We start from the raw sequence: 18404 nt of genomic DNA, 5'->3' as shown, positions 1-18404 counted from the left end.
CCAAAGCTCCACTACACAGTTGTATATCCTAGCTGTAGGTCCTTCTAGTTCTTCTATGTGGGACACCACCTCAGCATGGTTTGATCAGTGGTGAGTAGGTCTGCGCCAAGGATTCAAACTGCTAAACCCCAGGCTGCGGAAGCAAAGCGTGAGAACTTAACTGCTACGCCACTGGGCTGGCCCCTCCAGTTGTATCTTAAAGAGGTATCTGATTTAAACTAAGTGGTCAGCTGCATTTATAGCAGATGTAATTTTTCTTTTATTCTATTAGATTAGAAGTGCTTTAAAAATCTTTTATTATATATTTATAATATAAGCTACTTTCTTATTGAATAAAAACGTTCTGATTTTGTGTATAAATACTATATTAGACTCTATCTTAAAGGAAGTATACCAACTTGCAATCACTGCAAACATCAAATTAAAACAAATTTGGGGATTTACCTTTCTTCATCTTCGTTTTCACTAAAGGCTGTTTTAAAAACATTTATTCTTTCTACCAGTTGACTACAATCTTGTTTCATATCTAAATCCACGGTCTAAACAAAACAAAAAGGAAAGAAGCACATAAAAAATGTTTTAAAGCTGTTACTGAAATTTACTGAAAACATATGCTACAAAGATGAATATTAATATATTATTACTAAATAAGCAATACAATCTAAGTGAAATCATCATTTTCTTTCAATTAAAATTCTTTTTACTATATGACTAGTAGACCACGGCTAACATCTACATGGATTTTTTTTTTTTCCTTCTTCAATGTTATAACGGAGTAGCAATTACACTGTTAAGTCAGTTTTTCCCAAAATATAGTATGTAAGGTGATTTCAGATTATTTATGAACATTTTGCATTTTAACTGTACTATTTACTTTAAAACTAGTATTAGAAAAAATATAACTGGTATATTAAAACAATGATTTCATAGATATTACTAAGTGATAATAATGTGATATACCAATATAATTTTAATAAATGGAAATAAATGCAAATGGTAAAATTAATGAAGGAAATATGAGACTGATTGAAAAAGTGAATCTTAAGAGTGTATCAGTACATACAATGATTAAGATTGAGAAATTAGAAAGGCAAATAGAACTGAAATGGGGAGAAAACTTTCACTTTTTATACTTTTGTTAGAATTTGTTATATTTGTTATAATAAGTAAGTTTCATTAAAAGAGAGGAAAAATTTTTATCATAATAAAGATACTAAAAGTAGTCTAAATTGAAGAGAAATATAAGGTTATTAGCAAATACTTGTCAAATATTCACATAAACTTCCTAAACTGTCATTGCTCATAAATTAATTTTATGCAAACAATTTAGGTATATAAGGTCTATAGACTAAATCTACTTTATGTAAGTTATGAGGAAATCAGATCAATGAATAATGTTAAATCTTAGGCTAAAGTAAGTGTTTTGTTCAACAAAATCTTGAACAAATTATAATCGGGTAACTCAAAAATCTTAACAGACTCAATTATTTCAATTGGCTCAAACTAACGATATAACTTAAAAGCTGGAGAAATAATAAATATTAACATGTATAACTTAGTTTTTTAATATTTCTTTTTCTTTTTTTTTTTTTTTATTTATTTTTTCCCCCAAAGCCCCAGTAGATAGTTGTATGTCATAGTTGCACATCCTTCCAGTTGCTGTACGTGGGTTGCGGCCTCAGCATGGCCGGAGAAGCGGTGCGTCCGTGCGTGCCCGGGATCCGAACCCGGGCCGCCAGCAGCGGAGCGCGCACACTTAACCGCTAAGCCACGGGGCCAGCCCCTTTTAATATTTCTTGACAAAACAAAGTAAATATCACTCTGATAAATGTGTAGCTACAAATCACTTTTAAAACTATACACTTGGTTCTGTACTACTTCATAAACTTACGTTGTTTAAAACAGTAAGAAGGGCTTGCACCAAGCCACTGCTGCACATTTCGTATGGTGAAATTGTGTTTTCATCCTTCAAAAGTACAATTAGATTTTCTAAAGCTGTCTTCATTAAATCTCTCCAAGTGTTCTCACTCTCAATACACTAAAAGAAAAAAAATTTTTAATGAAACAAAAACAACAGGTCTTGATATACTTAATTTAGCAGAACATTTTAATTAGATAATAAATAAGATTAAGAAGATTAAATTATTAATGCAAATTATCTCTACCAGGGTCAGCAAATTTTTTTGTAAAGGGCCGATTGTAAATATTTTAGGCTTTACAGGCCATGTGGTCTGTCACACCTATTGAACTCTGCCACTGTAGCCACCAAAGTAGTCACAGACAATGTGTAAATGAATGAGCAAGGCTGTGAGCAATAAAACTACTTATGGACATTAACATTATACTTTCATATAATTTTCATGTATCATGAAATATTACCCTTACTTTTTTTGTGAGGAAGATCGGCCCTGAGCTAACATCTGCCAATCCTCCTCTTTTTGCTGAGGAAGACTGGCCCTGGCTAACATCCATGCCCATCTTCCTTCACTTTATATGGGATGCCGCCACAGCATGGCTTGCCAAGCGGTGCGTCGGTGCGCGCCCAGGATCCGAACCGGCGAACCCCAGGCCGCTGCAGAGCAGCGCACGCACTTAGCCACTTGCACCACCGGGCAGGCCCCCTACTCTTACTTTTGATTTGTCTTCAACCACTTAAAGATGTAAAATGCGCTTTTTTTTTTTTTGTGAGGAAGATCAGCCCTGAGCTAACATCCATGCTAATCCTCCTCTTTTTGCTGAGGAAGACCAGCTCTGAGCTAACATCTATTGCCAATCCTCCTCCTTTTCTTTCCCCAAAGCCCCAGTAGATAGTTGTATGTCATAGTTGCACATCCTTCTAGTTGCTGTATGTGGGACACGGCCTCAGCATGGCCGGAGAAGTGGTGGGTCGATGCGCTCCCGGGATCCGAACCTGGGCCGCCAGTAGCGGAGTACGAGCACTTAACTGCTAAGCCACAGGGCCGACCCTAAAATGTAAAATTCTTACTTCACAAAGCCATACAAAAATAGGTGGCAGGTCAAATTTTGCAAGTGGGTGATAATTTGCTGACCCCTAATCAATACCCGGAATATAAAGGATAAAGGGGAAAAACTAAAGCAAGATCACAGTGTGTCATGAAATCTAGAGGCCAACATACTTGTCTATTTGTATGAAGTTCCCAAGAGGACTCTAACTGAGTTGCGATGTTTCTGAGTGTGACCACTACTCCACGAGGCATGCTTTCAACAGCTTTAAAGTGGTCGTCATACAAATCTCGAGCCATAGTTCGTACCTACCAACATAAAAATAGCAAAGGTGAATTTTCACTACAAGTAATAATTTTACCAAATCTTCCGTTTTACACAGACATATATATACATGCAACTTTTAGAATTATTTGTGCCATTATCAACTTTCAAAAAATGTTACTACTTTTATTCATCTACGTCAAAAGGTTAAATGGCTGAAAAAGTACTCTAGTAAATTTTAGCAGTGTCAAATAAAAGAACTCATAATTTTAATTTCTGGTTATTTAAACTTTGTATTCATATGCCAAATAGCAGCTTGTTTCATTTAAACCAAATTTAACAACCTGCCAAAAATTAACTCTGCTCTTTTCTATAAAAGCAAAGTGTTTTATAAAAGCAAACATTTCAACAATACAAATAAGCAAAAAAAAAAAAAAAAAAAGAAAAGAAAATTAAGCCATCTATAATTCTATCAACCAAAGTTGAACCTTTTAACATTCTGGGGTATACCTTAGGTTTTATGTCTTTTTTCTGTTTATATTATTCACACAAAGTATATATGATGCTCATATAGTTACATATTTCATCATGAGAAAGAATGACTGTACTGTCAGTTTGGGCACTGATTATTATCTCTCATTTAAGTTAAATTAATGTTATTTGAGAGAATAACCCATACATGTCCTAGGCTTGGATCTGATGAAATTTAGTACCTAACACTCTTTAAAAAAAATGCTTAAATAATGTAAATTTAGGACTTATGCAATTTCATTTAAATCACAAACTAACCTAGTATAATCCTAATGTAATAGAAAAAAATTCACTCTCTAAATGAATTAATAATATCTTTCCATTCTATTTTGATATACTGTTCAAAATTAAAAGATAAGTAAGTTCTGGATATGACACTGAGGAAATTATCCCTTTATAAAACAATATTAATAAATAAAACTGAGGTTAAAACTAATAGTTAAAATTATTTTTACCTAAATTAGTGTGTTTTTGTTTTTTCTGGTGAGGAAGACTAGCCCTGAGATAACATCTGTGCCATCTTCCTCTATTTTGTATGTGGGACGCCTGCCACAGCATGGCTTGATGAGCGGTGTGTAAATCTGTGCCCAGAATCCGAACCTGTGAACCCCGGGCTGTCGAAGTGAAGCACGCACACTTAACCACTGTGCCACCAGACTGGCCCCTAAAATTAGCAGATTTTGAAACGTACTGCTTTATACACAAAAGAATAGCCACATGGTCACTAAGTTACCACTGATTTCAAGCAACTGAATTAATTATTTTTTTTAAAAATGAAAATATAGGACTGAGACTGTGTTTTCTTTGATTTACTTTTCTTCTCTATTGTGAAATTTCAGTTCCTGTGAGTTCTATATTTGGTGGGTAATACAACATATCAGGTATTCCAAGAAACTCCTGCGATGGCTGAGTGGTAGTTTTATAAAGAATTACAGTTGATCCTCCTTATTATCTGAGAATTCTGTATTTGCAAATTCACTACTCACTAACATTCATTTGTAATCCCCAAGACAATCCTTGCAGTGCTTTCCCAGTCATTTGTGGGTAGGCACAGCACACTGAAAAAACTTTTGAGTTGCCTCACATGCATGTTCTCAGGTGAGGTCAAACAAGGTGACACTCTACCCTCTTGTTTTAGCTCTCACACTATAAACTAGTGTCCTTTTCACAGTCTATTTTGTGCCATGTTTTTCACATTTTTGTGCTTTTTTGTTGGTGACTTCACAGTTTAAAATGACTCCCAAACATAGTGCTGAATTGCTGCCCAGTGTTCTAAGCACAGGAAGGTACATATGTTTTATGGAGAAAACATGTGTGTTAAATAAGCCTCGTTCAGGCATAACAGTGCTGTTAGCCACAAGTTCAACATTAACAAATCAACAATACATATTAAATATGGTGTTTTTATATGGAAACACACATAAAACAAGGTTATGTATGGATCAGTTGACAAAAATGTGACCAGAGCCTCACAGGAACATAACCCTGTACTTCCCTTAGGAGCAACAGTTCAGTATTCATGGCAACTTTACACAACATAACAACCATGAATAACGAAAATCGACTGTATTTAGTTCAAATTCCTTTTAGCATCTAATGGCTATCTTCAATTAAGATATTTCTTCCTCAAATACCCTTAAGATATCCTGAATTAGAAGAAATCTCTGGCCTCACACTCTTATTAAAAAACATGGAAGCAGAGGCTGGCCTGGTGGCACAGTGGTTAAGTTCACACGCTTTGGTGGCCTGGGGTTTGCAGGTTCAGATCCCAAGCACAGACCTATGCACCACTCATCAAGCCATGCTGTGGCAGTGTTCCACATACAAAATAGAGGAAGATAGGCACAGATGTTAGCTCGGGGCCAATCTTTCTCACAAAAAAAAAAAAAAAAACGGAAGCAAGCATAATATATATAGCTACAGAGGTTATATATATAAATACATATATCTTTTTTTTTTTTTTTTAAAGATTTTATTTATTTTCTTTTTTCCCCCCAAAGCCCCAGCAGATAGTTGTATGTCATAGCTGCACATCCTTCTAGTTGCGGCATGTGGGACTCGGCCTCAGGATGGACGGAGAAGTGGTGCCTCGATGCGCACCCGGGATCCGAACCCGGGCCGCCAGCATTGCAGCGCGCGCACTTAACCACCAAGCCACAGGGCCGGCCAAAATACATATATCTATAATGGCAAGCACGCATGTTCTTTCCAAGGTCTAGCAACTGGAAATATCCTTGGGATGGCCCAGCACATTAACAAATGAAAATGAACCCATTTGGAACCAGTGGGTTCCAAATAAAACCTATTACTACTATTTCTATGGCCAAAGCCCTAAAAACACAAGTATCCCTGCAATCCCAACCAACTAAAAGCATTCTTCACGTGCCGTATGAAAAAACTATTTTATATCATTATTATAGGTAAAATAAAAATATTTCTCATCATAGAATTTTGAATCTATGAGATTATTTTATTTTCTCTTTTAAAAATAAAAAAAAAGCAGTAACAATGGATATAATAAAGATGGAAATATACTGGACCTAAATTTTTAAAAAAATCAACGTATACTTAATGGATAAAATTTTCAAAATAGTATCGTGATTCTGAAGGTGGAGTCAATAATGGATTTGCTCCTGTATCTTTTTGAAACTGATTTCATCTAAGATGGCCATTAAGCATCAAAACAATCTGAATCTAGAACCAGGCATTCAAGTTGCTTTATCACAAAGTATTAAATCAGGATTGTAAAATATAACGATGCATTTTCAATCTCACTGTATCTCTAAAAATATAACTATCATTAATAATAATTAAAGCATGAGTTTAAAGTTTTTGTGACATTAACAACATTAATAAATTTTACTTTTTGTCTCAATTCCATTTTGTCTCTGTTTTAATGTTGGTGTTTAGTATACGTATAAAAATTATAAGTAAATGTATACATATTGTGGAAAAATAACGAGCACAGGGGCTGGCCTGGTGGTGTAGCGGTTAGGTTCGCGTGCTCTGCTTCGATGGCCCGGGGTTGGCCTGTTTGGATCCTGGGCATGGACCTATGCACCACACATCAAGCCATGCTGAGGTGGTGTCCCACACAGAGCAATTAGAAGGATGTACAACCGTGACATACAGCTATCTACTGCAGCTTCGGGGAGAAGAGGAAAAAAGGAGGAATATTGGCAGTGGATGTTAGCTCAGGGCTAATCTTCATGTTAGCTCGGGCTAATCTTCCTCAAAAAAAAAAAAATAATGAGCACAGAAAAAGGAAAACTAAAATGTTAGATTAGGGTAGCTTACGTTAGTTATAGGGCTCAGTTTTTTAAATGCTTAGAATCTACCATTGAAGCCTCACCATGTCAGTATAAAAGACAAGAAAAACCCAGCACACTTTACAAATATACCTTTTGCTTTGTTTTTTCTAACTTAGACTTCAGTTTTCTGCCTCTTTTGCCAGTCCAGCCAGTCACAAATTCTGAACCTTAAAAAAAAAAGGACATTTCACAAAGCATATTTTATTGCAATTTAACATATTCATTTATTCTTATCTGCTAAACTTACATACTTTTATACTTACCAAGAGAAGTTTCTGCAGTAAATGAATGTTTGGTTCCTCTATTAGATTCAAATACAAAACCAGGTAAATCTTCCTTCAGTATTGTTGCTTGCTGACCATCTGAGTTATGAATAGCAATTTCTCCTTCCTTCAAACATGTTAGTGACCAATTCCCTACAGTGAGCTTAGTGGGTCCTGGTGCTGAGAGTATAGGTTGACTTGAAGTAGATGGCTTTACTTGGCCTCGAGCTCTTTGTAACTTCTCTAAGAATTCACTTCTGCTTTCTATAAAAAAAAAATGATTGTTTTAAAACTTTATTCCTTTCAAATATTGTTTCAAAACCGTATTCCTTTCGAATATTCCATGTTTTTCTTTTTAATGTAAACTACCTACTGGAATATCAATTTCATTAATAAAACTTCATTAGCAGAGTTTTCTTCTTTGGTACACTCTTACTGGTTTGACATACTTAGGTTCAGGCATAAAAGCAATGCTACAGCCATAATTTTTTAAAGTATAAGGTTTTTGGGAAAAGATCCAACTTGAGACAGCATCACATACACGCAGTTCACCACTACCTGATAAAAGGCAGCTTTATGTAAAAAATTAGAGAGATTAAAAGTAGATACAACGCTATTCCTTGTCTCAAACAACAAAAAGGCATTTATGAAATGCTTTCATGGCACAACACTTTTTCTCTGTTGGTGTTAAAGAAACTGGCCACATGATCATCAAGGATGTTGTATTTCTATGACAATGGTAGCAAAAATATGAGCAAAGAAACAAATTACCAAAATTACAGAAATGAGTAAAACATTTTAATAGAAACATTCATTTACCTGAACTATCTGATCCACCTTCAGGACTACCACTTGAATACATGGTGGCAAGTTTTCCATCCAAGATAAATCTGAACCATCCATTACTGCCATTAGATAATTCCAAGGCTGCTGCATCACTCCATATGTATAAGCAGTCCCTTCCCCTAATGATTGACCAGTCTCTCCAATGGTATGGTTTACCTTGCTGCAATTCTTTAGCATCTTCCTGTGGTTCATCTTCCTAAATGTGTAAAATTATTCAGTGAAACATGGAAAATAATTTCTACTCCAAATATTCCTAAGTATTTTTAAAACATGACCATGAATCAAATTTAGAATTAAAATATCCTGAACATAATATTCAGTTGCCTCTAGTTTAATATGTATTGGTTCAACTAATTACCTGTAACTACATCTTACAAATAAGTTCTAAAATGTTAAGAAATTCACATAAATAATGACAAGTTATAAAAAAGCCAACAACTTCTAAATATTGTTTGCCTAGCCTGGTATGCTAAAAAATTTTTATTTTCTTGACAACATTTAAATATTGAGACTATTCATCATAAACATATATAAACTTGTAGTGCGTGTGCATGTGTGCATGTATGGGTAAAGTACTTTTAAACTTCATAAAGACTTGTTATACTTTAAAAAAAATTAAGTATTTTTTTAACTGTTTTTTCCCTGAAGTAGCTTATAACACTAAATAAGATTGTAAAATATCGATGATAAATTTCTCTAAACTTAAGTACTTGTCTTCCAGGCCATGACAGATTAACAAGGACAAAGACTTGCCTATCCATTGTAAACAACTAAAGACTAGACAAAATATATGAAAAAGTGTTTTCAAACATTAGAAAACAAGCAACATAGGACTGGAATCTCCACAAAATGGAAACAAACAAGGTAAGCCCCTTAAGCTCAGACACAATTTTCTGGCTAAGGTCTTAAGAAGAGGGAACAGAGTCTAGCAGCAGTATGAGTTAAGCAAATGGAGATATGTTTGAAGAGGCTAAGCCAAATGGAATATGTAGAGGCTGAGCTCAGGCTTAGGGAGCCAAGTAAAAAAGACCTCTGGAAATATGCAAAGTGGTCACCCTAAGTCTCTACTGAGTACTAGACCACTCATGTATAGGGTGATACTCTATAAGGTTGGGCAAAGAGCAACTGGAAAAGTGTAAGCTACACAAATTCCCAGAGAGCACACAAGGTGGTCAGACGTCAGCAATCCAAACAGCCAGAGTAGAAAATCCCCATCCTAATACCTGAAATTTTTCCAAGTATGACAAGAACTATAAGCCCACAGATCAAAGAAAATTAAACAATCCTGAGCAGGGTTGGACACCCACACATGCACACGCACACACACACCAAATACAGCAAAGCACATCAAAGTGAAATTGCTAAAAAACAGCAATAAAATCTTAAAAATAGTCAGAGGAAAAGATGCATTACATACAAAGGAACTAAGATGAGAATTATAGCAAACTTTTCGTAGAGACTATGCATGTCAAGTGACAGTGGAAATCTCTTAAAATGCTGGAAAATGATCCGCCAAGAGTCCTTGTAGGCACTGAAAACATCCATCAAAAATGAAGGCCAAATAAAGATGTTCTCAGACAAAATCTGAGAGAGTTTTCTGGCTTGCCTTTTTATTTCCTAAACAATGTATTTTGAAGAGCAAAAGTTTAATTTTGATGAAGGACAATTGGTTGATTTTTTTTTCTTTTATAGTATAATCTTTTAACGTCCTATTTAAGAAATCTTTGTCAAGCTCAAGATCACTACAATTTTCTTCTTTTTCCTCTAGAAGTTTTACAATTTTAGCCAATACATTTTAGTCTATGATTCATTTTCTGTTAATTTTTGTTTTGCTATTATATAGTAAGGATTAAGATTTCATTTTTTTGCATATGCTATCCACTTGTTCAAGCATCATTTTCTGAAAAGATCATCCTTTCCTGATTGAATTGCCTTAGCACTTTGGTTGAAAATTAATTGACCATATATATGTGGGCCATTAATCTATTTTTACACCCCTACCACATGGTCTTGATTACTATAGCTTTATAATAAGACTTGAAATGTGCTGGTGTATGTCCTTCAACTTTGTTCCTTTTCAAGGTTACTTTGGCTATTCCAGGTCCCTTGCACTTCCATATAAATGTTAGAATCTGCCTGTTATTTTCTACAAAAAGATTGCTGGGATCTGTAACTTATTTCTTGAATGAAAGAATTCTAGGGGGATGAACCCCGACATCACTTCTTGTTTTGTTTTGTTTTTTCTTAAATCCTCCAGTAATTTAGGAAACACACACGCACATAAACTCACCCCCTCAGGATTCTACAATTATAACCCATACTCTAGGGCCAGCCCCGTGGCTTAGCGGTTAAGTGCGCGTGCTCCACTACTGACGGCCCGGGTTCGGATCCCGGGTGCACACCGACACACTGCTTCTCCGGCCATGCTGAGGCCACGTCCCACATACAACAACTAGAAGGATGTGCAACTATGACATACAACTATCTACTGGGGCTTTGGGGAAGAAGAAAGGAGGAGGATTGGCAATAGATGTTAGCTCAGAGCCGGTCTTCCTCAGCAAAAAGAGGAGGATTAGCATGGTTGTTAGCTCAGGGCTGATCTTCCTCACAAAAAATAAAATAAAATAACCCATACTCTACCATTTTCTCAAAAATATTACTAGTCTGTCACTAATATATAGTAAGCATTCACTAAATGTTAGGACTAAATCATTTCCGGCAATCAGTAGAGACAAATAAGGTATATTTTAAATTTGTAATCTAAGGCAAGAACTATTAATGGATACTGAAACTAGTAGGTAAAGGTTTAATGAGGAATGGCATATGTACATAGTCTCAAATTATCTCCCCACAAATTACTTATTAATTCCAAAAGGAAAAAGTAGCTTGACAACAGAGAAACCTGGCAGAGACAAACATAACCAAGTGATCCCAATTAACATCATCAGCAAGAGAGCAGAGAGACGGGCCGGCCCCGTGGCTCAGCAGTTAAGTGCGCGTGCTCTGCTGCTGGCGGCCTGGGTTCGGACCCCGGGCGCACACGGACGCACTGCTTCTCCAGCCATGCTGAGGCCTCGTCCCACATACAGCAACTAGAAGGATGTGCAGCTATGACATACAACAATCTGCTGGGGCTTTGAGGGGAAAAATAAATAAATAAATAAAATCTTTAAAAAAAAAAAGAGAGCAGAGAGACCTCACATGCCTCTGAGAAGGCACACTGTGCACTGAGAAAGACATAACATCACCTCTATAGTCTCCCTGCTAAAAGCACATAACCTGAATCTAATCATGAAGAAACATGACATAAATGCAAAGTGAGAGTCAAAGTCCAAATTAAATGGTCTGTCCTGTTCAAAAATGTCAAGGCTATGAAAGAAAAAGAAAAGGCTGAGAAATTGTTGCAGGTTCTCAGGAACATAATAACTAAATGCAGTATGTTTTCCTGGATTGGATTCTGGACCAGGAAGAAAAAAATTGCTACTAAGGACAATGGCAAATTTGAATATAGTCTCTGGATTAGATATGGTTTTATATAAATATTAAATTTCCTGATTTTGATAGCTATACTAGGATTATATAAGAGAATGTCCCGGTTTTTGGTGAACTTTTTAGGTGTAAAAAGGGGCACTGTGTATCCAGCTTCTCTCAAATATTTTAAAAATGTACACACACACTCACACACATAGACATACACATAAATGAGTGTGCAAATGATAAAGCAAATGGGGCCAAATGTCAATAATTAGTGAATTTGGATAGAGGATACCCTGATATTCTTTATTTGCAACTTTTCTGTAAGTTTTAAATTTTATCGATAATATCTGTTAAAAGAAAACTGATCAAATTTTTAAAAATTATATTACTTGATATTGGCATTATTTTGTCAAAACCCATTATAAATTGGAACTAGATTTCCTCAAAAGAACCTCTATTCCTAATACCACTACAATTAAGACCACTCACTTTTTCTGGTTTTGAGTCTTCTTCATTCTCATCGTCAGAGGAAGGACCTGCCAAAGTTGACACTTTGCTAATTACACCAAGTCTGGCTAGCTGATCCAAAAAAATATCACCACCTTTATCTACTAAATCCCTTATGATCTGCAAAGCCAGCAAGTGCCCATCATCATCATCCTGGGAAAAAAAAGGAAATTAAGGAAAAATTATAAAAATAAGTTTAGTTGCCTGGAATAGACAAATACAATAATTTGCACAGACAAAATGATGATTTACTGAAATTAGGACAATAGTTAAATTTTTTAGTGACCAATATCTAAAGGGAATTAACACTACCAGAGTTTCACAAAAGATAAAAAACTGACCTCTTGATCAAGGACAGTTGCAGTGATTTCCACCAGCACCGTAGGCAAATTGTGACCAACATCAGAATCACAAACTTCTTTTAATAGTGCTTCAGAGCAAAAATGAATCATTTTTCGAATCAGAGCAAGACTTGCTTTCCTTGAAAAGTAAAAAAAGAATTTTAGGAAGCCATGATAAGCTAAAATAAAACAAAATGCAACTATGAAAACTAAAATATACAATGTTAAGTTTTATATATTCTGCTAAAAAGCACTCAAAAAAATGAGACAATACTAGCACCAGCTTATGCTCATTTTTGAGGTAATTTCATTTATTTTCTCTTATCAATATACTGAGCTCATCAAAACTGAAATTATTTTTATAATTTTCTTAAATGTGCTATTATTCTATTTTATACTTAACCAGCATGAATGTTAACATGCCATGATAATTTTAGAAGAACAAGAGTAATGTAATTACTAAGAAAATAAATGGTATAAATTGTAACTAACCTAAAATTTCCTATAATCCCAAATCCAAAGCTTAAACAACTTAAAACATTTGGGAGTTTATAGGGAAATCAAATTTCAAATTAAGCATTTTTGTCCTCTGTCAAATTCAAAATCCACGTTCATTATAATTATACTCTCATATAAATGAAAATAGATCCTAGCAGTCCCATGCCCCAAAATATTCCCACTGTTAACAACCTGGCATGCCTCCTTTCTCTTCTATTTATCCACTGCTCTACTGAGAACATAGGAGATAATAAAGGCACACAAACAAACCTCAATTTTATTAACCTCAAGCAACCTGTTCTTTTAAAATAAAATAGACACATACCCACACACATTTAAATTATATAGACTAAGAGGAGACTGTCCTATTACATAAAAGCCAATAATTCATTTAACACATATCTTCTGAGCATCTAATAATATTCTAGGCACCAAGCTGTAGATATCATTACACTTGAGGTGACTTCCATAGAAAGGATGGCGAGGCAAAAATCACTACTCAAGTCCAGAGAGGCATATGACACAGCTATATTTTCTACAGCATGTGGTCTCTATTTTATGTATTTCATAACCCTCTCTAGCAGAAATTCATAACACTGTGTATTCTTTAATTAAATAAAGTATTTTATTACAAATTCATATAGAAAAAGATGGGCAGAGAGACAGCAAAACTGCCCTAACAGGATTAGTTCCTTTCAGTTTTTGTTAATGGCTATTTATATTTGGTTGTAAAATCAGTATTTAGTAGTTTTACATTGTGATTTATTTCAATTAAAACAGCATAAGAATGTTTATATGTTATCTACCTGTCTGTCACTATCACATGTTGAGCCATTATGAGCCAGAAATCCTTTCACGTATTTTAAAAACATTACACCTCATTTAATCCACACAACAAACCCTATGAAATGGGCTTTATTAGCTCAACTATACAGATGAAAACACTGAGACAAAGAAAGGCATATAAGTCTACTAAAGTCACAGGGCTAATGAATTAGAGCCTAAACTCAAACTCATCTCTTAAGCAGTACACTATACATAATGCTCGTAACATAAAATTTTCCTGTTTAACAGGAAATATTATAATATAAAGGAAACAGTAAACATTTAGTTTACAGTCTTTTCTATTATAAATCACACTATTTTTGTGGAAACAGTTTTATTTCTTTGGCAGAGATTCGTGGATCTGAGAGTCTAAACACTTTCATATGTACTGAATGTGTATCAGTACTAAATCCATACTCGGCAAAATGATTTTAAAAAGGTTGTTAAAGCAACAACATGGATGGACCTTGCAGGCATTATGCTAAGTGAAATAAGCCAGAGAAAGACAAATATTGCATGGTATCACTTACACGTGGAATCAAAAGAAAAAAAAGTCAAATTCATAGACATAGAATAGAGAAGTGTTTGCCAGGGACTAGGGGTGGGAGACTAGGGAGAGATTGGTAAAAGAGTACAAACTTTTAGCTCTACGATGAATGAGGTCTGAGGACCTAAGGTAAAAACATAGTGACTACAGTTGATAACACTGTATTGTATAGTTGAAATTTGCTAAGACAGTAGAACTTAAATGTTCCCACCAAAAAGAGAAAAAAAAAAAAAGGATAAACGTGAGGTGACGGATGTGTTAACTCAATGGAGGGAATCTTTTCACAATGTATATGTATATCACATCACCAAGATGTACACTTTAAATATCTCATAATTTTATATGTCATTGATACCTCAATAAAGCTGGGGGGGGAGAAGACTGTTAACAGCTTAAATTATCAATAGATACGGATATAGTAATTCACTACAATATTGTTACTTTTTAAAAAGTTTCTGAAATGTCTAATGGGTGAAAATAACATCAAATTTTATCTATTTTTAAATGTTTGTTTTTTACTAATAAGGGAATAAATTTTTTCATGTCAGTTTTTTGCTTTGTTGCCTCTTGAGCACTGTGCCATAATGTCTTGGCTAACTTAAATTGTTTCTTAAATTTCACCAAAAATTTCTATGTGCTCTTTGTATAATAAAGGTAGTATCCCTTGGTCATACTTGCTAACAAATACCAATCTGCTGGCATATTTATGTGAATTAAGAGTTTATATTTGTGGTACTTTTATGGCTGTGGGTAATGTCTCTCTCTCTCTCTCTCTTTTTTTTTTTTTTGTGAGGAAGACTGGCCCTGAGCTAACATCCATGCCAATCCTCCTCTTTTTGCTGAGGAAAACCGGCCCTAAGCTAACATCTATTGCCAATCCTCCTCCTTTATTTTTTCCCCCTTTTTCTCCCCAAAGCCCCAGTAGATAGCTGTATGTCATAGTTGCACATCCTTCTAGTTGCTGTATGTGGGATGCTGCCCCAGCATGGCCGGAGAAGCGGTGCGTCCGTGCGTGCCCGGGATCCGCCCGGGATCCGAACCCGGGCCACGAGCAGCGGAGCGCACGCACCGAACCGCTAAGCCACAGGGCCAGCCCCTGGGTAATGTTTCTGATATGTAGTTTTATGTTTTTTCACTAGAATAAATTTTAAATGACAAATAGGACTAACACAAAAAAATTTTCAAAGTCATTCTTCTTATCAAGCTCTGATAAACATATAAGAATATTTTCTTTCGGTTCTCCTAAGTTTTTAATCTCTTCCTTGGTATTCTAGTGGTTAGGATTCAGCGTTCTCTCTCCTAAGGTTTTACTTTTTTAATTTATTTTAAACCCGTCTAGAATTTGTTTAGATATACAATGTAAAGTAAAAGACTAAGCTGATTTTTATCAAACCACAAAGCAGGTACTCTATTATCATTTACTAAATAATCCTCCCACTCTCAAATGATCTATGAAACCTCCATTATAATACATTCAGTTCCTATATATAATTGGCTCTATTTAGGGAGTGATTCCACTCCACTGATTTATAAACTCTTGTGCTGGTTATCATAAAAATTTAATTATTGAAAGTTTACACTAGCTGTTCAGATATTTTTCAATAATCTCACTTATTCTTCCAGATGAACTTTAAGATCTATCAAGTTCTCAAATTCTGTAGTTATTTTTTTTAGAACTGCATAATATATAAATTAATTTTGGAAGAATTTATATCTTAGATTCTTTAATATTCTCATCCAAGAACAATTTCCCCCTTTATCCAACCCAGTCTACTTTTTTCTCAAAGTGTGATTTTTAAAAAACATAAATGGATCTTCAAGGATTTCTGTTGCTGAAAAGTGAACTCAATCTTTGTTCAGTTATTGACACTAACTCCAAAGATGTTTATTTCTCAATCTTTTTCAAAATTCTATGTAGCCTTCCTTCAAAAACAAAGTGTGAAGTCCTCAGTCTAATATCTTACAGGGATACATATACCAAATCATTATGTTGTACATTTTAAACTAATGCAATGTTATATGTCAATTATATCTCAATAAAACGGGGGAAAATATCTTACAGAGAATAATTAGGTTTTTACAAACTGCTCCACCATTGAATCTGCTACCGTTTTGAAGCCTTCACTGATCTGTTGTCTGTCTTTTATTTCCTGAACAGACGCTGTGCATAGGCCAACACTGATAGATACTACCTGAAGTCCATATATATAGACCCTCCTTTAACTGTCTCATCAGAGTACATATCTTTACTCTTCTGATGGAATTTCAAACTGAAACCGTAAGAAGCTAGGTTGTCACTATTCCCCCTTGTTTTAAACATTGCTAAACAATTTTTTGAAAATGAATTATCTTGGGGCCAGCCCAGTGGCGTACTGGTTAAGTTTGCGTGTTTTGCTTCGGCGGCCCACGGTTCACAGGTTCAGATCCCGGGCGTGGACCTATACACTGCTCATCAAGTCATGCTGTGGTGGTGCCCCACATAGACAACATAGAGGAAGACTGGCACAGATGTTAGCTCAGGGACAATCTTCCTCAAGCAAAAAGAGGAAGATTGGCAACAGATGTTAGCTCAGAGCCTCTCTTCCTCACCAAAACAACGAAAAAAATTATCTTTTTTCAAATACCTCTAAAATATTAGGCACTATCCTGAACACTTAACACATATCTAATTTTTATTCTTAAACCTAAAGAGAATTAAGTATAATTACCTCCATCTTAGAGATGAACCAATTAAGATCAAGAGGTTAAGTACCTTGCCCATGGCTACCTCTCGTGGACCCACTTTGAGCTGACTCCAGAGTCTGAGCTCTTCCCTAAGACATATGCTATCTTACTCGCCACAATTAAATGTGTCTGCAAATTATTACTTGGAAGAATTTAGCATCAAATGTGCTAAAACTAAAATTGTGTTTAGATACTCTTCAGACATCTAAAAGGATGATAGAAAATAATCACCCAATAAGAGAACTCTGTTATCTGGTGGCATACTTTATAATTTTTTGATGGCCTTATCATGAAGCAATTTTACTCCAAATATATCTTAATATATCTTTATTGACATGACAGCTAGTCCTCGAAAATTTTCAGACCAAATTATCTGGTTCAAAATTGAACTTGCTCATTTGTTAAGATGATTCAAATCTTTTGTAAAAAAAAAAAAAAAGTGGCCCCACTAACACCTACAGCTCTGTAGCTATTTGGGGAAGAATAAAAACCAAGTTCTTAAATGTTCACAGTTATTTTACTGCCACTTTTCTCCTATTTAAAGCAGACTGCTTGCACTTGAATGTCAACTCATAATACTGGTATTTAAGGCACCTGAATCCTACAAAACTACATGTTCTAAAGACCTCCTAAACTTAAAATGACCAAAATCAAATTCTCAATCACTTAAGCAAAAATTCAGCAGTCATTCTTCACCCCTTCCTTTCCTTCATCCCTCACATCTAATTGGTCATCAAGCCCTATACAACCTATCTCGCAACCTCTTCTGTTCCCATCAATCCAGTCCCCCAGCAACTGTCTGAGTGCACATTGCGAAAAACCCTTAAGTAGTCTGTTTTAATTCTTGCTCTCCTCTGGTCCTTTTCTCCACTGGGCTGCCAAAGTGATCTTTTTTTTTTTTTTTTTTTTTTTTTGGTTTTAAAGATTTTATTTATTTATTTTTTCCCCCCAAAGCCCAGTAGATAGTTGTGTGTCATAGCTGCACATCCTTCTAGTTGCTGTATGTGGGACGCGGCCTCAGCATGGCCGGAGAAGCAGCGCGTCGGTGGGAGCCCGGGATCCGAACCCGGGTCGCCAGCAGTGGAGCGCGCTCACTCAACCACCAAGCCACGGGGCCGGCCCCAAAGTGATCTTTATAAATCACAAATCTAACTGTAATAAATTTCCTCACAAGTCTTCAATGATCCTTCTTTAACTATAGGGTAAAGTCCACACTCATTATCATAAACCACAAAGGCCATCATAGATCATAAAAGGCTCCTGTCTACCTTTTTAACATTATTCACTGAGCTATCCCAACATATCC

The 18404-nt window shown here is 35.3% G+C and overlaps 1 protein-coding gene across 14 annotated transcripts in view; it reads right to left on the bottom strand.

Annotated features, from left to right (window-relative positions):
- HECTD1 (HECT domain E3 ubiquitin protein ligase 1) overlaps positions 1–18404 on the bottom strand; it is an 82525-nt gene that overhangs the window by 33079 nt on the left and 31042 nt on the right. For all 14 annotated transcript variants that reach the window (XM_087422884.1, XM_087422923.1, XM_087422905.1 and 11 more), the window contains exons 11-18: positions 12505–12643; positions 12146–12316; positions 8153–8375; positions 7334–7597; positions 7161–7237; positions 3138–3272; positions 1892–2038; positions 445–539 (exon numbers count right to left, since the gene is read on the bottom strand). In XM_087422884.1, coding sequence (XP_087279010.1) covers positions 445–539; positions 1892–2038; positions 3138–3272; positions 7161–7237; positions 7334–7597; positions 8153–8375; positions 12146–12316; positions 12505–12643 — 1251 coding nt within the window. The remainder of the gene's footprint in view (positions 1–444; positions 540–1891; positions 2039–3137; positions 3273–7160; positions 7238–7333; positions 7598–8152; positions 8376–12145; positions 12317–12504; positions 12644–18404) is intronic.

Source organism: Ceratotherium simum, chromosome 3, assembly GCF_057802395.1.
Source record: "Ceratotherium simum simum isolate JZ-2026a chromosome 3, ASM5780239v1, whole genome shotgun sequence".
Lineage (NCBI taxonomy): Eukaryota > Metazoa > Chordata > Mammalia > Perissodactyla > Rhinocerotidae > Ceratotherium > Ceratotherium simum.
This window is presented reverse-complemented; position numbering and strand designations above follow the sequence as displayed.